The sequence below is a fragment of the Manis pentadactyla genome, chromosome 8, assembly GCF_030020395.1.
Source record: "Manis pentadactyla isolate mManPen7 chromosome 8, mManPen7.hap1, whole genome shotgun sequence".
Taxonomy (NCBI): domain Eukaryota; kingdom Metazoa; phylum Chordata; class Mammalia; order Pholidota; family Manidae; genus Manis; species Manis pentadactyla.
In genome coordinates this window covers 124,999,880-125,026,477 of record NC_080026.1, presented here as the reverse complement: position 1 = coordinate 125,026,477, position 26,598 = coordinate 124,999,880, and the positions used below count along the sequence as shown (strand labels likewise).

The following is a 26,598-nucleotide window of genomic DNA, read 5'->3' as shown; positions in this document are numbered from 1 at the left end:
GGACTAATACATTGCAGTACATCAATGCCGCAGAACACACTGCAGCAACAAAAACACTAGCTAGAGCTACTTGTAAAAATGATGGACCAGACCAATCTCACAAACAGTCAAACAGTATGAAAACAGCAACAAGGCACAGAAGAATATGCATACCATACGATTCCATTTATATAAAGTTCAAAGCCAGGACAAAACCATCTATGCTGTTAGAAAGTAGAACGGTATCTGCTTTTTAAAGAAGGTGTGGTGATAGGAGGAGACATAAAGGCAACTTCTGGGTTACAGGTATTAAACTTTACTTCCTGACCTAGGTATATGCTACCCATGTTTTGATTTTTGTGGTAACTTAGGCTGTTCTGTTATTTGTGCCCTTCTCCACATGTGTGTTATGCTTCAGTGGAATCAAGAATTAAATTTAATTTTCAAAAATGAATTTGAGACATTCTGTGAAATCTAAATTCGTTTAAACATAAAGATTGTTGAAAATAGGAATAATGGCTTAAATGGAATAAAAGGCAACCAAGTACAGCCAAATCCTTCTTTGAAGTACAAATACCCACTTGGCCCTTCCTGAAAGACACTACTTTTATCACTCAGTAAACTCATCCAAAGTTATTATCTATGGCAACATATTTGTAAAAAGGAATAAATGAGACAGGCCAGCTTACCATCCTCTCCCAGCACATGGCAGTAGAATTCTCCAGGACTGTACAACGTACAGACCACGACATCTACTGTTTGGTCAACAGCAAGCTTAACCCAGGTCCATGTCAATGGATTTAGTTTTGCTTCTGTAGCTAAGAGGACTGCGAAAATAAATGAACATTTTGCAAAACAAAAGGCCAGAGTGGGGGGGGGGTCACTAAGGAATGTGCTTTTTTGAAGAATTTCCAATGATTCTCCTAGTGACTTTATAGGAAAGTTGATTAGGGTTAAAATTAATCATTACTACCTACTGAACTCCAAATTCACATTTCTGTCTAATCTTCAGCTGCTAGTGACCCAGTATTATCTTTTTTTCCCCAGTTCTCAAATTCACTCATTTATACACACATGTATTTTTTTTTAAGTTTGATTTTAAAAGATTAAAGTAATTCAACATCAAATCTTTTTGAAAGGACAAGAACCCACACATTTCACAAATACCATCTGAACTCCAGCACTGATGTTAGCTGGTAGATATTTTACTTACCACTGGCTTCTTTTACGTCACTGGGTTTTTCCATCACACGCTCTTCACCCACAGCAAAGCCTGCGTCTATGAGAACTTTACTGACGCTGATGTTAGGCGTCACAGATATATCTCTAAGCTCCACCACGGAGCTGTTTTCCAACTTGTCTGCCACTTTCACTGTGATCATCTTGTTCTGTACAATTTTTTTCATCAGAAAATTAGCTTCTGGAGTCCAAATTCCTAATGATGGCTTTACTCCTAACAAAGAATTTTTAAAAGGTCATTAAAATATTTCTTATAACAAGCATTTACAAATTTAGCTCCTAATACCCACCAAGGTAAAAATTTCATACCTGCCAACACACACTTTACAGCTTGCATTGGCAATTCCAACAACTTCGGGGTTATAGGACAAAGTCTTGTCAAGCTAAGGATTTCAAAGTTTCCATAGTCTACATATCCAACCAGCACAGATTTTTCAGAAGCATAAGCCAAAATGGAGGCCCGGTACCACTGATCATCCTCTGAAAAAAGGCAAGAGTCTCAAATGAGTTTCTAATGTAGATATAAACAAAAACTTTTCCTCACAAATTTAGAGATAGTCATTTGTATCTCTACATTTTACTACAGTATAACACGCTTTAATGAAGAATGTATGCTTATTCAATGTTATTACTTTTGCTTACCAGACACTTTCAACTCCTAAAATATCACCTTTAATCACAACTTACCAGGCAACTCGTGTCGTATGCTGTCATTATTTACTTACATGCTTTGTCTCCCTAGTAGACGGTTAACTCCTTAGGACAGAGAACATGTCTTAGTCATGTGAATGAATCCACAAGATCTTGATCAATACACGAACCATTTGCTGAGCATCAAGCAGGGCTAACTTCAGACTTCCTCGCAGTGTAAGTCAACCAGACTCCACCAACCAAGCAATCAGTTACTGGGGGCCTACTTGTACCTCCCCTCCAGGGAGTCCGCTGGCCTCCCTTCAGAAGAGAATACCTGAACCCGGTCACCACCAGGGGAGCCCTGTGCTGCGACACAGGCTGTGCCAAGGTGGCTCTGGGCTTGCAGGCCTTCTCCCTCTTCCAGAGAAAACTGGTGAAGACGTGACCCTAGGAGGCAAACAGCCTGAGGGGGCTATTTGCATGCTGATGTAAACAGACTTATCTGTACCAGTCTCCAAAAACTAAAGGGCTGATAAAACAATGAAAACATCCTTTACCACCATCAGCCAACATCCAGAGGCCCTCCTCCCTTACATATTTTGGTTCAACTTAACTGGACATATTATTTTAAAAACTTGATTGGTGGGTGTACTTTAATACTCAAAACTCCAAATGCAGCCATCCAGTGCAAACTGAAGATTCTGTTTCATTTGTTTTTACTTAATTGTAAGTAAAAAATTCAGTAGTACTTTCATTCCTTACCCAAGAATTGAGCACAACAGATATCACCAACAGCTGGATAAAAATCGGAGCGTGGAGACACTTGACCGCAGTACTCACTAAGGGATGCCTGAAGTTCAGCGAGCTTATCTGTAAATACAGATCACATCTTAAATAAAGAAATACAAATCTATACATTATCTTCTTTTTTGCATGTCAAGTCTCTTGATTTATGATATCAAGATAAAATACTTCAAAAAAAATTTACTTACGTCCACTTTGTAGCTGCTGACAAAAGAAGTCTTCTGGAGTCTGAACGTGGGCAACCACACCACAAAACTCATCCCCTACATTCACGGTTAACACTTTGGGGATGAGGTCATTTCTATCTACAACAATTTGGTTTTCACCTGTTATTTTTCCAGCATCTTGAAGGTCACCTTATCGGGAAACAGAAAAATTAGCCATTTTGGTTTCGTTAACCCAATTTCTCAGTTTTTCGGACCCAATCTGCTCTTTCGACACCTGCAGGCCTTAACCCATGCTGTTCTTTTTTCCTGGGACTCACTCCAACCTGCCACTGGCCTTACTCTTTCCTGCTCAGTGTTGGTGTCGCTTTGAAAAGGCTTCTCTCCAAATATGGGCTGGCGCCCTACCACAGTGTTCCTGTCGCACGCTGCACTTCCCCCTACCACACTGTTTTACAATCTCTTCCGCAGGTGTCTGTACTGCCCACAGAACATTCTCCAAGAAGGCACCACTGTAATCCTTAGAGGGGTCAATACTGCTCAGTGGATTTTTGTTCCTTCCACGGTATTCCTTTGTAACATTTGTTATTACTGACAACTCCCTCCTGGAAGTCATTCCTTCCCATCCCTCCCATCACAGCTTCACTTGGTGTTGTAAGGCCCCAGGTTTATCTCCCTCACCATTTTACTTCACTCCACACTCTCCCTATGACACTTCCAACATTTACAGTTTCAACCATGACTACTATGAGAGCAGTACTGTTTGGTTTTCTTCCCTAGTTGGCAAAGAACTACTGAAAGCTTTTCAGCAAACCTGTCATACCAAGACCTCTGTTTTAGAGGCAGAACTGCAAGAACACAGGCAGGAGAAAAAAGATAAAATTAGAAGGTTGTTACAATAATCCACGAATGATAAGGATTCCTGAATTCGGGGTAAAAAGGTAGATTTTTTTTTTAAAAGAAAGAAAAAGATATATACAAAGGATATTTAGGAAGCATCAATAAAGATCTGGCAACCAATGGGAGGTGAGGGGTAAGCAGACTTAAGGATAAGTCACGTGTGTTACGGGACAGGATGCACCCATCACTGCACCATTGATGAGACAGTCGCCTCTGGGTGAAGTGAGCGACAGATGGTGGAGTATGTCTATACCCGAAGTAAATGGCAAAGGAGCAAAGGAGAAAACATTACAAAAAACCAACACGTAAGACTATGCAACAAGAAAGCAGAATGCTGACAGCAAAATTGTTTGGTCCTCATTAGACTAAATGAAAAACTATATACACATTTAACTTAGTAAAAAATTAAAGAAAGCCCATCTTACCATAACAGAATGTTATAGCCCTATTTATTATTGCTGGAATACCTGAATAAGGAAGAAAAACTAATTAAACTAAGGAAATGTTTGCTAAAAATCCCTCACCCTAAAGAATCATGACATTTAGTACTTGATAATCTCTGAGAATTATCATGCCAAGGATAATATGGAAGCCAGGGAAGGGAAAAACAGGCAAGGAAGTCTGAGACTGAAACAATATGCTGCCAAACAAAACTTACCATCTTTCTTACGTAAGGTTTATAGGATGATTATCATTTCCATTAAATATGACAGAGTCTATACTCTTCAGTATTAATCTGTATTCTCACCTGGATCTGCACTTTGCTTCTTAGAATCTTGTCCCTTGGATTTCAAGCCATATCCCATTTCTATGAGTACATGGTCTAACAGTTTTCCTAAAAGTATTAAGAAAATGTACCTCCACTGAGATGTTATACCAAATATTAAAGGAAAAGCATAAATATGAAACAAATGAGTCTTAACCACATAGAGATTTTAGATATTAATACACTGGCATATTTCTTACCGGTTCAGTTTCTATGTACAAAACAGAGTTTACTAATCCTCAGCTTTAAAAGTCAAGGCAAAATTCCCATTATCACATGAAAGAAAGTTTAATGAAAATATTTCACTTCGAAATTCCAAATAACATGGAAGATTTAGTTACCACCTCACTGAAATTCTTAAGAATGACCACTGTTTCTAAGAAAAATAAATTTAACACACAAAACTACTATTTTCTCAGGCATAAAGTAGGGGTGACACAAGGATTAGCCAGAATAGACATAAACCTCAAGTTTCCTAAAATAGAATCCAAAATCTCAAATCATGACATGAAACATGGCAAAGAAAAAAGATATTAGACTTAATTTCACAACAGGATTAACTGAATTTTCTACCAAGTCACAAATCGATCTCCTCTTAAAGCAGAAGACTAACACCCACCTTGCAAACTGAGAGGCAATTATAAGCAAGCTGTAAGAAGTGTAAGAAGTCACTTTTCAAACACATATAAAGCCAGAAGGGGAAACAGGATTCCTAAATGTTTTCATTGCCACAACTTAAACACTAAGTATTTATTGTCTCACTGCTAACCAATACAGTTCTGTGAAGGCTGTTCAAAGAAAAAACACTGACAAGGATGGAAAACTCATGAGTTTTTCTCAGTGAGTGAATAGAAACCAGGAATAGATACTACAACGGCTACAGTGAAAGGGTAACACTTAGTTCTCTCTGTACTAAACCCAGATCTAGCCTTTTTATCCACCCAATTCTAGGAATTTGTGCCATGTCTCGCTGACAAGCTGTCACTCCCAAGAGCAGGGCCGAAGCCATCCTTTCCACCATGATCTGAATGATTACAGACCGCAGCTTGCTTGGCCTCACTCCACGTTTCTATTTCTTCTCTAATAGGTAGAGACTAAATATCACATGTGCGCCGTTAAAAAGGTAGAAATATTCAGATCTTACCTGAACTTGGCAGCGTAACATCCACAGCAAAGGAAACCACTTCCTCTTCTGAGATGTCAACAATCTTTATAAAGCAGCAATGCTCCATTAACAGTGATTTAATAGTTTTGATACAATCATCACTCCAATTCCCCTCTGCTGGGATAACATTGGCCACAAAGCATTTTATGGCCTGCAAGATTTTATTAAGTTAATAAAAATATTGTTAGTTGAAAATGACTTTTTCCAATTAATTACATGAAGATATTTTAAAGACAATATATTCCATGATGAAAATTCATTAAAAAGCTTCAAATACTAACCAGAAAAACAATTTTACATGTAAGTGCCTGTCTCTCTCAGTACCCTATCCACAGTGCTTTTCCTTTGGGGACTTAAAGCTTGAGAAAAAGTAATAACTATCAGTCAGTTACACATACATTTTGGACGCTTCCAAATAACAAAATAAATGTAGAAATAATAATTTTAAAAAAGCATATTGGTAAGATGTCCCTAAAAATGCTGTTTCTCACCTGATGTAGTACATAACTAAAGAAGGCCTACTCAATGAAGCCAAGAAAGGCAAGAATATTTATTTACATAATAAATGATATACCAATAGGTGGTACTTCATAGTAACCACAGCAGAATAGAACAAGCAAATAGTGTGCCCACAACATTAAAAACAGATCCTTTGGGACACTATTAGGAATTTAGAAAGCAAAAGAGACTCACACAAGGAGGAAACAAGTCAATGTTTTTCTTCAGCTGATGAATCCTGTTTACTGGAATTATTTCTTCATTTCCATAATCAATGTATAAGACTTGTGCCTTCTTCTGTGGCATATCAACGTCTTGAATTTTCACTCTGTTCCAGGTCTGAAAGTGAAACATAATGGTGTTCTGCTTCAGAAGGGCATTCCACATTCTTAGGTTTAAAAACGCTCAGCCAGGGGAGGCTTAGAACCTCACCCCCGTTTTGAGAGAAATCTTCTGCATCCATGGATGTTTTATTGCCCTTGTCTAGCTTGGATTAATACTTAGTCTATAGGCACAGACCTGTTCATCTACATTTGCCCTCTTACAGCACTAAATTATGTTTTCTACCTTTATCTTGCATCTACCTACCACTTCAGCATTTTATTAAAAATAATAATAATAATAAGGGAGAAATGTGGGACTCACATATAAATCAAGTATAAAAATCAAACGAATAATCATATCTGACTTGATTGTTTATAGTTCATGATGCGTGATCAAAACCGAAAGTTTCTGTGATATGACTGCCCTTGCACTGTTCACCATGTAAGAACTTATTCACTATGTAAGACCTTGTTCACCATCTAAGAACTTGTTTGTTATGCTTCAGAAGATTGGAGACTGTTGAGATAGAGGCTTGGGGTTGATTAATGACTATGCATTGAGTCCCCTATACAGAATTTTATTGTTGTTAACAACCATTTGATCAATAAATATGAGAGATGCCCTCTCAAAAAAAAAACGCTCAGCCAACCTACAGAACATGTAAAGGTACGGCACTGCTCCGTTGTGAGGCATGCAGTTCACAGCTCTTTTTCTAAGAATCTAGCCAAGAAACCCCTAGATTTGTCTACTAAGGACAACTGAATACCACAACTATTCCCAGGCTATTCTAGCCAAGTAGACTCTATGACCACTAAGGCCTCATCTACACAAATAAACACGATCAGTCTGTAGCCGACAACTGAGGAGCCCATGAAGGAACTGGAGAGGGCTAGGGCAGGGAGCACATAACCGAGTCTACTAGAACACTGCCTGAGGGAGAGAAACAGGTGTGAGAGCAGAGTCTTGCTTTATGACATCCAAGGCATCATTATAAGCTCCTGTTCCTTTAACATGACCAAAGTAAATTACATAATCATATTAAATAATTCATTTAATTAGGGCTTACCTGGTCCACAGTGTACTTGGCAACACAAACTTCCCCCTTAACAGGAATGTAACCATCTTCATGCACCGTATTTGTATATATTTCCTTTAAGCTGGCAGAGAGCTGGTTCATGTATTCTAAAACTTCTGAAGAATGTAACTGCACATGAAAGTCATTTGGATGTTTGAATTCAGTAACTGTACCCTTTCAAAGATAGAAAAGATACAATACTTCACTGAGAACACAAGCCAATGTGAATTTCTCAAAGCTTTGTAACGAGATACAAAAACTGCTGTAGACAGTTTTTGCCATCTTTACCAATTTCATCAGTTATATTTTGTAGCTATCTTACAAACAAATTAAAAATAGGAAACAAGGTAATTAAAATCAACAGGAGTATGGAAATTAAACAACAAATACCTTTATTTTCATGGTTTTACTGAGCTGTAGACTTCTCAAATCAGAAAACATTATTTTATCAGTCCAAATAGCTACTTCTTTAGTAATTCCAAGTGGGGAGTCACTCTGGTTTGAAAAACACATAACTGAGTTACTTACAAGCATGTTTCAATGATACTGTGGCCACAATCTGCTAAATCTGAGGCCAAACTAGCTTGACTCTTAGGCTTGAATAAGAGAATGGAGAAATAGTGTACACCTTCTTCAAGAGTTACTAAAACCCACTGTCCACACACACTGTCACCACCCAAAAACCAGGACACGATAGTGTTGATAATGTTGACTTTATTTTTTAAAAAGGCAGTGGAGATTGGGGTGTAGTGTTTTAAGTTTTCCCTGGTTAACATTTTTATAGGAATTAGTATTTGAGTAAGTCAGGTTTTTTTGGAAAGTAGATGCTAGGACCAGCTAGAAAAGACTAAAAATTTGTAAATATGAGTTGGATACAACCAATGCATTAGCCCATGTAGTTATCTAAAGGGAAGGTATTAACAGAAAGAATGTTCCTTAGGTAGCAGGGCCCTATCAGAACCCAGTACACAAAGCTAGTCAACATGTACATCCAGGGACTACAAAGAAGGAACTCTCAGTCGTCCAAATGATTTTACATAGAGACACAGCCACCTCAAGTTCTTTTTGGAAAACAGCTGGGCATAAACAATTCTTGGCGACCCCCACTAGTCACCAAATTGATCACTAACTAGGGTGTACAACTTTGTTTTTAAATAAAATGCTGGTGAAATGTACAAATAAGTCAGAAGTACTTCAGTTAGCTTAAGTCTTCTCAATTCAATAACGGGGAGTCAATCAAAAATTACTCTAAAGGAAAAGAATAAGTATATCATACCTCACTTTTCACTTCCATGTTCTTCGTTTCAAAAGGTGATTTATTATCTTCAAGTTTGTGGAAACTGAAATAAAGCAACTGATTATATAATACTTATAGTATATAGCCAAATAATACTAGGGGCTACAATTATGTTAAATTCTTAGTCAACAAAATCCAGAAAGAGCAAAACAGCTTCTTCCAGAGAGAATCACAGTAGTACCAAGGTAAAATCACCCAATGCTGGTTATGCAATATCCACCATGTGCACAGGTGTGCTACTTCCAAAAGCCACCTACGTAGAGAGATGGGCACCATCTCCCAACCTCAGTTTTCTTATCTGTAAAATGTAGGTAATTGTTCTATTACCTAAACAGTTTTGAAGAGCAAATGAGGTTACACAGGTGAAACTATTTACAAACTGGTAAATACAATGCAAGTAACATTTATGAATTTTAAAATCACAATTCAAAACGCACTGTAAGAGCTCTACTTTGTTAAAATTCAGGAAAAGTATGTATGATTAAAAGTAAGGCATTTTTAAGCCCTAATTATTAAAAACAAACTCATTTAAGGTTCTAATTTTTAATATATACTATCTAGTTCATATTCATGAAAACTTCTAAGTTTGTAGAGCTGTTCAATTCAGATCTGTATACTCTGTAATATATACCTCAATATTTAAATAAGTAAAAAGTAACAAATTCTGCAGAGTTATGTCCAGCTTACCTCATTTGATCATTATGAGAGAAAAAAAATGTTTTTATACTCTCTAATGAATTAAAAAATCACATACACTTACTTTTTCTGAACAGGTTTGCACACAATGCTGTGTGCTGACCAGTCTTCTCTCTGGCATGCTCTGGAGCAATAGTATGTCTGCTTGCACTGGGAACACCTCAGTGGTCCTACAGAACACAACCCAGAACAGCATCAATGCCTTATTCCAGGTATTTGTTGCCAAAAGCAAGACATTTTCCAAGACCAGACACATCAAACACCATTCTCTTAGTCACACCAAGATTATTTGAAGAGGATTATGCTGTTTATGATTAGATGTTAAGATAAAACTTCCAAAGTTCCCTCAAAATGCATATAAAGAGGAGTACAAAGCAGAAAATGAGAGGGAGGACTGAAAACGTAACTGACTTCTGTAAAGTAGAGCCCAGAACACAAGAACAATCAAAGGAAATAGTAAATTTGTGATGCTGAGAACAGATTTGTGCACAGACTCTGACACGGCTTACCTTGTGCCTTTAAAAAATACTAAACAAAAATTAAGGGAATCACACCAAGAAAAACCAAATATTTGAAAATAAAGTATTACAAATATCCTACCAGAATCCAGGCAGAAAAAAAAAAGTTATCTAAAAAACACATAAATAAGAACAAAACCAGGCTGGCCCTAAACGCCTACTCTATAAATGTAATAGACCAAAAAAAAAAAAGCAGTAAGCACATGGAAAATGCTCGAGATCACTGGCAATGAGGGAAATACAAACTAAAACGACGGTGAGATGCCACTTCACAACATGAGAAGGGCTGAAACTAAAAAGACCGGCAACACCAAATGTTCACAAAGAAGGGGAAACAACTAGGACTCACTGCCAGTGGGAACGTAAAGCAGGACGACTCAGCAAAAGGGTTTGCTTGTTTCTTATAAAGTTAAACATACCTACCCTTTGATCCAACAATTCTACTCTGACGTATATTAGCCAAGAAAATGGAAACATAAGTTCACACACAGACTTGTGTAAAACTGCGTAGAGAGCTCTAATCTAATAGCCAACAAGTGAAACGTTCAACAACAAAAAAACCCCACATAAACTGTGACATAATCATATGATGAAATATCACTCAGCAAGAAACAAAAAATAATTAATGCACATGCAAGAACATAATCTCAAAAATATTATTCTAAATGAAAAAAACTTTACACACAACAGTCCATACTGTATGATTCCATCAATATGAAACACTGGAAAAATTAACTTATAGAAAAAGCAACAGTGGCTGCTTCTAAGGGAAATACTGACAGAAAAGGGACATAGGGAGTTTTCAGAGAAGATGGAAATACTCTTATTCTTTGACAGGGGTATCAGTTTGTGCATGTTGATGCATTTAAGTTTTACCTCATAATGACAACTATAAAAGTAAAGAACTAGTGAGAGTGACAAAATATGGATGAAGTAGCTCTTCAAGTTGAGACACAGGTATATGGTGGATATACACTATTCTGTTTATTCTTCATATGTTTTCAACTTTGTGTAATAAAAGTATTTTTCATATGTGTAGAATAATCCAACAGACATCTGAAAGCAATATGCTTACCAAAGAGCCCACAGTGATGGCAAGTCGTTGACTGAAGACGAGGTCGTAAGGAGTTGAAGAGCTCTGGATTATTTACGGACAAGAAATTCTCAACCACGTTCCTTTTTTTTTTTTTTGACTCTTCAGGAGGCTCATTACTGCTAGGCTCCTATTCAGAAAAAAGAGTAACTATATTAAAACTTGGTAATAATTTTTTCTTTTTTTAAGTACTAGACTTGGTATTTCTTTTTCTGGGAAGATAAAGTAGATGTGCTTTTCCCTATTGTTCCCTTTAAATACAACTAAAAACCTTGGTCTTATATGTAACACAAACATAAAGCAACTCTGAAAGAAGGCAGAAGCCAGGCTAGGAAACTTGGGGCACAGAGAAGGACATGGCAATGAGTTCCCTGAGTCTTCTTTTTCCCTCACATATCCCAGACAGGATGTTGGAGAAGTTGGCAAACCCAGAAACATCAAAAGGCACAAACAATAAAAGCCCCCAAGAAAAAGCCTGCTGTCTCTAGCAAAAAGATCAGGAAAGGCACAGACCAACAAGACAGAAAATTTTTATCAGTAACAGCTCTATTCCAGGCAAACATCACAAATAAAATTGCGGTCCCACCCACAAAGGTAGAGTGAAGAGCCTAGGCTTCTACCTTCACCAGGCTATAGGAGGTACCTTCACCCTCAGAGGCGCTATCAGTAAGGCCAGCAGAGTAGGGAGCTGGCACTTCATTGCTACAGAGTCTCCCTTTGGATAAATTTTATACCTAGTACAACCAATAAAGAAGACATGCAAAGAATGTACTCAAAACACTACAGGTAAGTCAAAACAGGCTTATAGAAAGTATTCAAGTAACTTACAAGAAGGCAGGAAAAAGAAAACAGAAAACAGAAAATTATCCCTAACTCCCAGTAATTATATTAAATGCAAATAGTCTAAATAAACCAATTCAGAAAACTCCCAGTAATTATATTAAATGCAAATAGTCTAAATAAACCAATTCAGACATACTGACAGAGTAGATATAAAACAATAACCAAGTACATGTGACTATAAGAAACTCCTTTCAGTGTAATAATACACACAGGCCAAAAGTAAGAAGATAGGAAGATAAACATCATGCAACCATTGCAAAAGAAATTCCGAATGGCCACATTAATATCAGATAAAGTGGGTTTCAGAGCAAAGAAAATTACCAGATGCTGAACAGGACATGATATGATGACAACAGGGTCAATCCAACAAGAAGACGTAATACTCCTAAATGTGTATGCATCAAACAACAGAGCTGAAAAATGTGTGAAGAAAAACCAAACTGAAAAGAGACAGAAAATATGTAATTATAGTTAACAGATTTTAATACCCCTTCTCAAAACTTAATTGAACTACACACAGAAAATCAGCCAGAATACGGAACTCAACATCACTATCAACCAACATGCTTACGATATTTATATACTATTCTACTCAACAACAGAAATCACATTCAAGGGCCTTCACACTTTAGAAAAGAGGAAAAGTCTCAAATCAGTAACCTAAGTCCCCATCTCAAGAAGCTAAAAAATAAGAAAACATGCCCAAAGCAAGCAGAAGGAAGGAAACAATAAAGATAAAAGCAGAAGTCAATGAAATTAAAAACCTGAAGGAAAAAAAATATCAATGAAACAAGCACCCAATTCCTTGAAAAGATCAAGAAAATTGACAAACCTCTAGCAAAACTTACAACGAGGACAATAAAGACAAATTACCAAAACCAAGAATGAAATCAAGGATATGTTACTACAGACCCTTAAGACAAAAATGATGATAATGATCAACAGAACAAAAAGGCAACCTACAGAATGGGAGAACATATTCATAAACAATTTATCCAGTAAGGGGTTAACATCTAAAATACATTAAGAACTCATAGGACTCAACATCAAAAAAACACAAATAACCTAATTAAAAATGGGCAGAGGACCTGAACATTTTTCTGAAGAAAACGTACAGATGGCCAACAGTCACAGGAAAAGATGCTCCACACTGCTAATCATCAGAGAAAAATGCAACACAAAACCACAATGAAATATCACCTCACACCAAGCCACAATGGCTACTATCCAAAGACAAGAAATAACAAGTGTTGGCAAGGATGTGGAGAAAAGGGAACATGCATACACTGTTGGTGGGAATGCAAACTGGTGAAGTCATTGTGGGAAGCAGGTATGGAGGTTCCTCAAAAAAATTAAAGATAGAAATACCATACCACCTAGTAATTTCACTTTTGGGAATTCACCCAAAGAAAACAAAATCCCTGACTCTAAAAGATATATGCACCCCTGGCATATGTTTACTGGCATATTATTTACAATAGGTAAAATAAGAAAGCAACCAAGGGTCTATCAATAGATGAATGGATAAAGAAGATGTGGTACATATACACAATGGAATTTTCATCCATAAAAAAGAAAGAAATCCTGCCATTTGTGACAAGATGGATGGAACAGAGGGTATTATACTAAATGATAAGGTGGAGAAAGACAAATATCATATGATTTCACTCACCTGTGGAATCTAAAAACAAAACAGAACAAAACTGCAGTAGACTCATAGCCACTGAGAAGTGACTGGTGGTTACACATGGGACAGGGGACAGGGGACAGGGTGGGTGGGTGTGGAGGGAGGGGGGGATAAAGGGGCACAAAAATTCCCAATCACTATACAAGTTGGTCACAGGGATGGTAGCATAGCATGGAGAATATAGCCAATGATTATGTAATATCTTCCTATGTTGGCAGATAGTAACTATACTAGCTGGGGTGAGAATGTAATAATGAATAGTGTGGGTAACTGCTGCACCACTGTTTTGTATACCTGAAACACATATAAGTCTGTGTATCAGTAATACTTCAATAAAAGAAAAAAAGATAATAATGGAATATTTCAACTCGGGGATCATACCAATGGATCCTCAAATTGATACACTTATAGATATGGACCAATTCCTCAAAAATCACAAATTATCACAGTATGAAATAATTTGAATAACCCTATAAATATTAAGGAAATTGAATCATAGTTTTTAAATTCCCAAAAAAGAAATCCCCAGACCCAGATGATTTTTTTACTGAATACTACCATCAAATGTTTAATACCAGATATAATTCAGCAATATATAAAAATTATTATTCATCATGACCAAACAAGGGTTTATTCCCCTGCGGGGATGCAAGTCTGGTTATTTTTTTAAACAATCAATCAATGTAATACGCCAAATTAACAGGGTAAAGGAAAAAAAACACTATATCAATGAAGAAAAAGCAGTTTAAAAAATTCAACACCTATTCATGATAAAAATTGTAAGAAAAGTAGGAATAGAGAAATTCATGAACTTGATAAATATCATGTACAAAATTCTATAGCTAACATAACTTAATAAATAGTCAAAGACTCAATGCTGTCCCAAGTTTAGAAACAAAGCAAAATGTCCAGTTATTACTCTTGTGCTATAAGTTCTAGCCAGTGCGGTAAGGCCAAGAAAATAAATTTTAAATAATATATTGAAAAAGAAGAAATAAAACTGTCTTTATTTGCAGATGACATAATTGTGTAGAAAATCCCAAAGAATCTACAAAAAAAAAATTTCTAGGGTAAGTGATTTCAGCAAGCTCACAGGCTAATCCAAGATAAACATGCAAAATCAACAAGCGCAGAGCAAACTTTACATACATTTTATATATTAACAGTGAATCTACATACATTAGCAATGAACATGAAGACACATGTAAGTGAAAAATACAGTAACACTTAACAATCACTCAAAAGAATTCTTAGGTGTAAATCTAACAAAACGTGCACAAGACTTGTAACCTGAAAACTACAAGGTGGGAAAAAATAAAAGATCTACAATAAACAGACTGTGTTCATGTACTGGAATATTCAAGAGCTAAAATACCAATGACCCTCAAATTGATTTACAGGATTTCACACAAATCCTATCAAAATCTCAGATTGCAGATATGGGCAAGATTACTCTAAAAATGTGCATTGGAAGGGGAAGAAATTAGACTAGCTAAAACAATTTTGAAAAAGAAAAACTGGGAGGAATCACTCTAAGACTTATTCAAATCTTTTATTCAGGACTATTCACTCTAATCCAACTTCAAAATTTATTATACAGCTCAAGTACTGTGTGGTATTGCTGGAGGCACAGAGCCATAGATTGAAAAAGAACAGAGAATTCAGATTAGACCCACACACATTAGTCCAACTAATTTCTGACGGATGTATAAAAGCAATTCAGTGGAAGAAAGAGCATTTTCAACAAATGGTGAAGCAAATGCACATCTCTAGGCAAAAAAAAAAATGTACTTCAAACTAAGTCCCATAACTTAAAGTTAACTCAAAAAGGACCAAAAATTTAAATGTAAAACTAAAACTTTTTGAGGGAAAAGATCAGATTTTTCTGGATCTAAAGTAGCAAAGAATTCTGAAGAGTTGACACAGAAAGCATATTCCATAAAAGGAAAAACAGACCAGGACTTCATTAAACTTCAAAATTTTGCTTTGTAAACATCCTGTTAAGATAATGAAAAGAGGAGGGAGGGGCGGAAGATGGTGGCATGAGTAGAGCAGCAGAAATCTCCTCCTAAAACCACATATATCTATGAAAATATAACAAAGACAACCCTTCCTAGAATAAAGACCAGAGGACACAGGACAATATCCAGACCACATCCACACCTGAGAGACCCCAGTGCCTCGCGAAGGGGGTAAGATACAAGCCCCGGCCCCGTGGGAGCCGAGCGCCCATCCCCCCAGTTCCCGGCGGGAGAAGAATAGGCAGAGCGGGAGGGAGACGGAGCCCAGGACTGCCGAACACCCAGCCCCAGCCATCCGGGCCAGAGCGCAGACACAGTACATGCCCAGGGGGCCCTGGATGCTAGGGAAACAGGGCAGCAAGAACAGTGAGCGGGCACCAGAGGCCGGGTGCCGGAGGACATAAGAAAAGCGCGCGACCATTTTTTTTTTTTTTTTTGCTGTTTTGTTCTGGCGAGCGCTTTTTGGAAGTCTTAAAGGGATAGGGCCCCCAATACTAGGGAAACAGGGCAGCAAGACCAGTGAGCAGATGCCTGAGGCTGGCGCCGGAGAATAAAGAAAAATGAGCAGCCACTTTTTTTTTTTTAATTAAAAAAAATTTTTTTTTTTAAATTTTTTTTTCTTTTATTTTTGTGGTCATTGTTTTGTTTTGGTGGGTGCTTTTTGGAAGTCTTAAAGGGGCAGGGCGGGTCACTTAATCCAGAGGTAGGGAATCCAGGGATCTCTGGGCACCCTAACCCCTGGGCTGCAGGGAGCAGGGAGGCCCCTTACGGAGATAAATAGCCTCCCAGCAGCTCCTGCTCCAACGCGACTCCACCACTTTGGAGCAGCTGCCCGAGCCAGGCCACGCCCACAGCAGCAGCGGAGATTAACTCCATAGCAGCCCGGCAGGAAGCAGAAACCCTGTCTGCGTGCAGCTGCCCAGCACAAGCCACTAGAGGTCGCTGTTCTCCCAGGAGAGGAGGGCCACAAACCAACAAGAAGGGAAGTCCTTCCAGCCGTCACTCGTCCCAGCTCTGCAAACTATTCCTATCACCATGAAAAGGCAAAGCTACAGGCACACAAACATCACAGAGACAACACCAGAGAAGGAGACACACCTAACCAGTCTTCCTGACAAAGAATTCAAAATAAGAATCATAAACATGCTGACAGAGATGCAGAGAAATACGCAAGAGAAATGGGATGAAGTCCGGAGAGAGATCACAGATGCCAGAAAGGAGATCACAGAAATGAAACAAACTCTGGAAGGGTTTATAAGCAGAATGGATAGGATGCAAGAGGCCATTGATGGAATTGAAACCAGAGAACAGGAACGCATAGAAGCTGACATAGAGAGATAAAAGGATCTCCAGGAATTAAACAATGTTAAGAGAACTGTGTGACCAATCCAAAAGGAACAATATCCGTATTATAGGGATTCCAGAAGAAGAGAGAGGAAAAAAGATGGAAAGTATCTTAGAAGAAATAATTGCTGAAAACTTCCCCAAACTGGGGGAGGAAATAATCAAACAGACCACGGAAATACACAAAACCCCAAACAGAAAGGATCCAAGGAGGACAACACCAAGACACATAATAATTAAAAATGGCAAAGATCAAGGACAAAGAAAGAGTTTTAAAGGAAGCTAGAGAGAAAAAGGTCACCTATAAAGGAAAACCCATCAAGCTAACATCAGACTTCTCGACAGAAACCCTACAGGCCAGAAGAGAATGGCATGATATATTTAATACAATGAAACAGAAGGGCCTTGAACCAAGGATACTGTATCCAGCACGACTATCATTCAAATATGACGGTGGGATTAAACAATTCCCAGACAAACAAAAGCTGAGGGAATTTGCTTCCCACAAACCACCTCAACAGAACATCTTACAGGGACTGCTCTAGATGGGAGCACTCCTAGAAAGACCACAGCACAAAACACCCAACATATGAAGAATCGAGGAGGAGGAATAAGAAGGGAGAGAAGAAAAGAATCTCCAGACAGGGTATATAACAGCTCAATAAGCGAGCTAAGTTAGGCATTAAGATACTAAACAGGCTAACCTTGAACCTTTGGTAACCACGAATTTAAAGCCTGCAATGGCAATAAGTACATATCTTTCAATAGTCACCCTAAATGTTAATGGGCTAAGCGCACCAATCAAAAGACATAGAGTAACAGAATGGATAAAAAAGCGAGATCCATTTATATGCTGCTTACAAGAAACTCACCTCAAACCCAAAGACATGTACAGACTAAAAGTCAAGGGATGGAAAAACATATTTCAAGCAAACAACAGCGAGAAGAAAGCAGGGGTTGCAGTACTAATATCAGACAAAATAAACTTGAAAACAAAGAAAGTAACAGGAGATAAAGAAGGACACTACATAATGATAAAGGGCTCAGTCCAACAAGAGGATATAACCATTCTAAATATATATGCACCCAACACAGGAGCACCAGCATATGTGAAACAAATACTAACAGAACTAAAGGGGGAAATAGACTGCAATGCATTCATTCTAGGAGACTTCAACACACCACTCACCCCAAAGGACAGATCCACTGGGCAGAAAATAAGTAAGGACACGGAAGCACTGAACAACACAGTAGAGCAGATGGACCTAATAGACATCTATAGAACTCTACATCCAAAAGCAGCGGGATATACATTCTTCTCAAGTGCACATGGAACATTCTCCAGAAAAGACCACATACTAGGCCACAAAAAGAGCCTCAGAAAATTCCAAAAGATTGAAATCCTACCAACCAACTTTTCAGACCACAAAGGCATAAAACTAGAAATAAACTGTACAAAGAAAGCAAAGAGGCTCACAAACACATGGAGGCTTAACAACACGCTCCTAAATAATCAATGGATCAATGACCAAATCAAAATGGAGATCCAGCAATATATGGAAACAAATAACAACAACAACACTAAGCCCCAGCTTCTGTGGGACGCAGCAAAAGCAGTCTTAAGAGGAAAGTATATAGCAAGCCAGGCATATTTAAAAAAGGAAGAACAATCCCAAATGAATGGTCTAATGTCACAATTATCGAAATTGGAAAAAGAAGAACAGATGAGGCCTAAGGTCAGCAGAAGGAGGGACATAATAAAGATCAGAGAAGAAATAAATAAAATTGAGAAGAATAAAACAATAGCAAAAATCAATGAAACCAAGAGCTGGTTCTTCGATAAAATAAACAAAATAGATAAGCCTCTAGCCAGACTTATTAAGAAGAAAAGAGAGTCAACACAAATCAACAGTATCAGAAATGAGAAAGGAAAAATCACGATGGACCCCACAGAAATACAAAGAATTATTAGAGAATACTATGAAAACCTATATACTAACAAGCTGGGAAACCTAGGAGAAATGGACAACTTCCTAGAAAAATACAACCTTCCACAACTGACCCAGAAAGAAACAGAAAATCTAGACAGACCAATTACCAGCAACAAAATTGAAGCGGTAATCAAAAAACTACCAAAGAACAAAACCCCTGGGCCAGATGGATTTACCTCAGAATTTGATCAGACATACAGGGAAGACATAATACCCATTTTCCTTAGAGTTTTCCAAAAAATAGAGGAGGAGCGGATACTCCCAAACTCATTCTATGAAGCCAACATCACCCTAATACCAAAACCAGGCAAAGACCCCACCAAAAAAGAAAACTACAGACCAATATCCCTGATGAACGTAGATGCAAAAATACTCAACAAAATATTAGCAAACCGAATTCAAAACTACATCAAAAGGATCATACACCATGACCAAGTGGGATTCATCCCAGAGATGCAAGGATGGTACAATATTCGAAAGTCCATCAACATCATCCACCACATCAACAAAAAGAAAGACAAAAACCACATGATCATCTCCATAGATGCTGAAAAAGCATTTGACAAAGTTCAATATCCATTCATGTTAAAAACTCTCAGCAAAATGGGAATAGAGGGCAAGTACCTCAACATAATAAAGGCCATCTATGATAAACCCACAGCCAACATTATATTGAACAGCGAGAAGCTGAAAGCATTTCCTCTGAGATCGGGAACTAGACAGGGATGCCCACTCTCCCCACTGTTATTTAACATAGTACTGGAGGTCCTAGCCACGGCAATCAGACAAAACAAAGAAATACAAGGAATCCAGATTGGTAAAGAAGAAGTTAAACTGTCACTATTTGCAGATTACATGATACTGTACATAAAAAACCCTAAAGACTCCACCCCAAAACTACTAGAACTGATATCGGAATACAGCAAAGTTGCAGGATACAAAATCAACACACAGAAATCTGTGGCTTTCCTATACACTAACAATGAACCAACAGAAAGAGAAATCAGGAAAACAACTCCATTCACAATTGCATCAAAAAAAATAAAATACCTAGGAATAAACCTAACCAAGGAAGTGAAAGACTTATACTCTGAAAACTACAAGTCACTCAAGAGAAATTAAAGGGGACACTAACAGATGGAAACTCATCCCATGCTCATGGTTAGGAAGAATTAATATCGTCAAAATGGCCATCCTGCCCAAAGCAATATACAGATTTGATGCAATCCCTATGAAACTACCAGCAACATTCTTCAATGAACTGGAACAAATAATTCAAAAATTCATATGGAAACACCAAAGACCCCGAATAGCCAAAGCAATCCTGAGAAAGAAGAATAAAGTAGGGGATATCTCACTCCCCAACTTCAAGCTCTACTATAAAGCCATAGTATAGGGGAGAGCCTAGTAAACAAAGTATTCATCATGTAAGTGTAGATTAATGATTAAAAAAAAAAAAAAAAAAGCAGTTCCTATGTGGTGACCTCTAATGAGTTCTACACAATGATATAAAGGGCATATAAAAGTGTAGGCAAAGGGTCTGTTTGTGTTTATACAGAGGATCAAAGCCTAATTGGGCTACCCCGAAAATGAACTAAGATACGATATGAAAAAGAACTTCCAACATCAGCACTCTCAGGAAGACTCATGACAGAAGATGATCAGCAAAAAAAAAAAAAACTCCAACAAAGATCCACGCACTGTCACAGGTGTAGATGCACTCATCCCACCAGTTCCTGGACTTGCCATGGGAATGAGGAAGGAGATATCTAAGCTGGCCTGTGCATACAGTAAAACAAAAATTGGACTGGATCTATACTGTTGGAACTCAACCAAGAATTAGGAGAAGTGCAAATTGTAGCACTCCAAAATCTTACAACCACAGACTATTTATCGTTAAAAGAACATACGGGATATGAACAGTCCCCAGGAATGGGTTGATCTAGTTTATCTGAATTCTCTCAGACTGTTTAAGTTCAGTCGGACAATATCCACCATATCATAGATAAGTTTTCACAAATGCCTAAGGTGCCTAACTGGTTTTCTTGGTTTCACTGGAGATGGCTGGTAATTACAGGTATGCTTTGGTTAGGTAACTATATTCCTATTATGTTAATGTGTGTGCACAATTTAATTAGTAGTTTAAAACCTATCCATGCTGAAGTTACTCTACAAGAAGATATGTCAAAGAAATAATCAATCTTCCCAGGTTTTCTTCTGCCTGCTACTTCTATAGCTTTTCTTCTTCCTACCTAATCACAACCTTTAAATAGAACTCGTGCCACATGTCGAATTTACCGAGTTTCATAATTCTTCCAAGAGGTAAAGACACCTCAAGACAAATGCTGGGCATAGAAGCCACAGGGCATAAATATGCAAAGAAGTAAAAAGCTAACCTTTTCAAACAATAAGGCTTCTCTCTCACTTACCAACTTCACATTTCCCTGTATGGCCCCGGAAGATGACTGGTTAGCCAGAGACAGGTAAGATTCCTCAAGGGAGGAACAACCTAAGACAGGCACAGTCACAGGGGGCCATCTGGTGAGAAAATGGGGAGCAGCAGAGGTGAGGCTTAGAACCTCCCCCCTCATGTTCTGAGAGAAATCTTCTGCATACATGGATGTTTATTGCCCTCGTCTAGCTCAGATTAACACATAGTCTACAGGCACACACCTGATCATCTACATTTGCTCTCTTACAACACTAAACTCTGTTTTCTACCTTTATCTCGTATCTACCTACCACTTCAGCATTTTATTTAAAAAAATAATAATAATAGAGAAATGTGGTATCCACATATAAATCAAGTTTAAAAATCAAATGAATAGTCATATTTGAACTGACTGTGTATAGTTCATAATGCATGAACAAAACCGAAAGCTTCTGTGATGACTGCCCTTGCACTGTTCACCATGTAACTTATTCACTATGTAAGAATTTGTACTCCATGTAAGAATTTGTTCGTTATGCATCAGAAGATTGGAGACTGACGAAAATTAGGCTTGGGGTGGATTAATGATTGTGCATTGAGTATTGACCCCCCTATACAGAAATTTATTGTGGTTAACACCTATTTGATCAATAAATATGAGAGATGCCCTCACAATATATATATATATATATATATATATATATATATATATATATATATATATATTTAAACACACTTCCAATTGTAAAATAAATAAGTAACCGGGATGTAATGTATAGCATAAGGAATATAGTCAAAATATTGTAACAACGTGGTATGGTGATACCTGGTACCTAGAATTATCATGTATATAAATGTTGAATCACTGTGTTGTACACCTGAAACTAATGTAATGCAATACTGTTGTCAACTACCCTTCAATAAAAAAAATAAATAAATAAATAAAATAATAAAAAAATAAAAAATAAAGCCATAGTAATCAAGACAATTTGGTACTGGCACAAGAGCAGAGCCACAGACCAATGAAACAGACTAGAGAATCCAGACATTAACCCAGACATATATGGTCAATTAATATTTGATAAAGGAGCCATGGACATACAATGGCGAAATGACAGTCTCTTCAACAGATGGTGCTGGCAAAACTGGACAGCTACATGTAGGAGAATGAAACTGGACCATTGTCTAACCCCATATACAAAAGTAAACTCAAAATGGATCAAAGACCTGAATGAAAGTCATGAAACCATTAAACTCTTGGAAGAAAACATAGGCAAAAACCTCTTAGACATAAACATGAGTGACCTCTTCTTGAACATATCTCCCTGGGCAAGGAAAACAACAGCAAAAATGAGTAAGTGGGACTATATTAAGCTGAAAAGCTTCTGAACAGCAAAAGACACCATCAATAGAACTAAAAGGAACCCTACAGTATGGAAGAATATATTTGACAATGACACATCCGATAAAGGCTTGACGTCCAGAATATATAAATAGCTCACATGCCTCAACAAACAAAAAACAAATAACCCAATTAAAATATGGGCAGAGGGAATGAACAGACAGTTCTCCAAAAAAGAAATACAGATGGCCAACAGACACATGAAAAGATGCTCCACATTGCTAATTATCAGAGAAATGCAAATTAAAACTACAATGAGGTATCACCTCACACCAGTAAGGAAAGCTGCCATCCAAAAGACAGAGAACAACAAATGTTGGCGAGGCTGTGGAGAAAGGGGAACCCTCCTACACTGCTGGTGGGAATGTAAGTTAGTTCAACCATTGTGGAAAGCAGTATGGAGGTACATCAAAATACTCAAAACAGACCTACCATTTGACCCAGGAATTGCACTCCTAGGAATTTACCCTAAGAATGCAGCAATCAAGTATGAGAAAGATCAGTGCACCCCTATGTTTATCACAGCACTATTTACAATAGCCAAGAATTGGAAGCAACCTAAATGTCCATCGATAGATGAATGGATAAAGAAGATGTGGTACATATACACAATGGAATACTACTCAGCCATAAGAAAAGGGCAAATCCAACCATTTGCAGCAACATGGATGGAGCTGGAGGGTATTATGCTCAGTGAAACAAGCCAAGCGGAGAAAGAGAAATACCAAATGATTTCACTTATCTGTGGAATATAAGAACAAAGGAAAAACTGAAGGAACAAAACAGCAGCAGAATCACAGAACTCAAGAATGGACTAACAGGTACCAAAGGGAAAGCGACTGGGTAGGATGGGTGGGTAGGGAGGGATAAGAGGGGGGGAGAAGTAGGGGGGTATTAAGATTAGCATGCATGGGGGGGTAGGAGGAAAGGGAGGGCTGTACAACACAGAGAAGGCAAGTAGGGATTCTACAACATTTTGCTATGCTGATGGACAGTGACTGTAAAGGGGTTTATAGGGGGGACCTGGTATAGGGGAGCGCCTAGTAAACATAATATTCGTCATGTAAGTGTAGATTAGTGATACCAAAAAAAAAAAAAAGGGCAGTTCCTGTGTGGTAACCTCCAATGAGTTCTACACAAGAGTATAAAGGGCATATAAAAGTGTAGGGAAAGGATCTGTTTGTGTTTATACAGAGGATCAAAGCCTAATTGGGCTACCCCGAAAATGAACTAAGATACGATATGAAAAAGAACTTCCAACATCAGCACTCTTGGGAAGACTCATGCCAGAAGATGATCATCAAAAAACCCCAACAAAGAAGATCCACGCACTGCTACAGCTGTAGACGCATTCATCCCACCAGCTCCTGGACTTGCCATGGGAATGAGGAAGGAGATATCTAAGCTGGCCTGTGCATACAGTAAAACAACAAATTTGACTGGATCTATACTGTTGGAACTCAATCAAGAATTAGGAGAAGTGCAAATTGTAGCACTCCAAAATCTTACAACTACAGACTATTTATTGTTAAAAGAACATAAGGGATGTGAACATTCCCCAGGAATGGGTTGTTTTAATTTGTCTGATTTCTCTCAGACTGTTCAAGTTCAGTCGGACAATATCCACCATATCATAGATAAGTTTTCACAAATGCCTAAGGTGCCTAACTGGTTTTCTTGGTTTCACTGGAGATGGCTGGTAATTACAGGTATGCTTTGGTTAGGTAACTATACTCGTATTATGTTAATGTGTGTGCACAATTTAAGTAGTAGCTTAAAACCTATACATGCTGAAGTTACTCTACAAGAAGATATGTCAAAGAAATAATCAATCTTCCCATGTTTTCTTCCGCCTGCTACTTCTATAGCTTTTCTTCTTCCTACCTAATCACAACCTTTAAATAGAACTCGTGCCACATGTCGAATTTACCGAGTTTCATAATTCTTCCAAGAGGTAAAGACACCTCAAGACAAATGCTGGGCATAGAAGCCACAGGGCATAAATATGCAAAGAAGTAAAAAGCTAACCTTTTCAAACAATAAGGCTTCCCTCTCACTTACCAACTTTACATTTCCCTGTATGGCCCCGGAAGATGACTGGTTAGCCAGAGACGGGTAAGATTCCTCAAGGGAGGAACAACCTAAGACAGGCACAGTCGCAGGGGGGTCATCAGGTGAGAAATTGGGGATCAACAGAGGTGAGGCTTAGAACCTCACCCCCCCGTTCTGAGAGAAATCTTCTGCATACGTGGATGTTTTATTGCCCTTGTCTAGCTTGGATTAACACATAGTCTACAGGCACATACTTGATCATCTACATTTGCTCTCTTACAACACTAAACTCTGTTTTCTACCTTTATCTCGTATCTACCTACCACTTCAGCATTTTATTAAAAATAATAATAATAAAGAGAGAAATGTGGTATCCACATATAAATCAAGTATAAAAATCAAATGAGTGTTCATATTTGAACTGTTTATAGTTCATAATGCATGAGCAAAACCGAAGGTTTCTGTGATGGCTGCCCTTGTACTGTTCACCATGTAAGACTTATTCACTATGTAAGAATTTGTTCTCCATGTAAGAACTTGTTTGTTATGCCTCAGAAGATTGGAGACTGACGAAAATTAGGCTTGGGGTTGATTAATGATTGTGCATTGAGCATTGACTCCCCTATACAGAATTTTATTGTTGTTAACAACCATTTGATCAATAAATATGAGAGATGCCCTCACAGAAAAAAAAAAAAAAGTATACACTTCCAATGGTAAAATAATAAGTAACCGGGATGTAATGAATATAGTCAAGATATTGTAACAGCTTGGTATGGTGATAGCTGGTACCTAGAATTGTCATGTATATAAATGTTGAATCACTATGTTGTACACCTGAAACTAATATAATGTAATACCATGTGTCAACTACCCTTCAATAAAAAAATAATTATCTACAAAAAAAAAAAAAAAAAAGATAATGAAAAGAACAAGCTACTGTCCGGGAGAAAGTATTTATGAATCATATATTTGACAAAGGACTAGTAAGGACTTGTAAGCTAAAAATTACATTAACTATTTCTTCAAATTGGGAATATATAAAGTTATCAAAACTCAGCAGTAAGAAAACAAACCATCCAATTTTCTAATTTAGAAAATGAAGACATGAAGAAATGTTGCACCAGAAAGGAAATACATATGGCAAATATGCACATGAAAAGCTGCTTTTCATTAGCCATTAAAGGAAGACAAATTACAACTGCACATCTATGATAATGGAGAAAATAAAAATACTAGCACGACCAAATGCTGGTGCAGATGTTGGATGCAGAGGGACTGGATCACTCATATATTCTTGGGGATAACATAAAATGATGCAGCCACTTTGGAAAACACTTTGGCATCTTAGAAAACTAAATAGGCAACTACTGTATGACCCAGAAATTGCACTCCTAGGCATTTATCCTAGAGTGGGTGGGTGCAACTTATGTTCACATAAAACCTTGCACATGAATTTTTATAGCAGTTTTAATTGTAACAGCCAAAAATTGGAGACAATTCAGATATACTTCAACGGGTGAATGGTTAAACAAGCTATGAAATACTAGCAATGGAAAGACTCTACCTATTGATACAACAAACTAGATGAATCTCCATTGGGTGAAAAAAATCCAATCCCAAAAGGTTACATACTATGTGACTCCATTTATGTAACAACCTTGAAATGACAAAAC

At 37.6% G+C, this 26,598-nt stretch overlaps 1 protein-coding gene across 2 annotated transcripts in view; it reads right to left on the bottom strand.

Annotated features, from left to right (window-relative positions):
- Positions 1-26,598, bottom strand: part of TDRD1 (tudor domain containing 1) — a 59,693-nt gene that overhangs the window by 17,568 nt on the left and 15,527 nt on the right. Inside the window, exons 5-17 of one of the 2 annotated variants that reach the window (XM_057506358.1) lie at positions 11,134-11,281; positions 9,605-9,710; positions 8,824-8,887; positions 7,938-8,042; positions 7,539-7,721; positions 6,344-6,487; positions 5,630-5,801; positions 4,468-4,554; positions 2,844-3,011; positions 2,614-2,721; positions 1,528-1,698; positions 1,193-1,432; positions 669-806 (exon numbers count right to left, since the gene is read on the bottom strand). In XM_057506358.1, coding sequence (XP_057362341.1) covers positions 669-806; positions 1,193-1,432; positions 1,528-1,698; positions 2,614-2,721; positions 2,844-3,011; positions 4,468-4,554; positions 5,630-5,801; positions 6,344-6,487; positions 7,539-7,721; positions 7,938-8,042; positions 8,824-8,887; positions 9,605-9,710; positions 11,134-11,281 — 1,834 coding nt within the window. The remainder of the gene's footprint in view (positions 1-668; positions 807-1,192; positions 1,433-1,527; positions 1,699-2,613; positions 2,722-2,843; positions 3,012-4,467; positions 4,555-5,629; positions 5,802-6,343; positions 6,488-7,538; positions 7,722-7,937; positions 8,043-8,823; positions 8,888-9,604; positions 9,711-11,133; positions 11,282-26,598) is intronic. The other variant, XM_057506359.1, reaches the window with a different exon arrangement.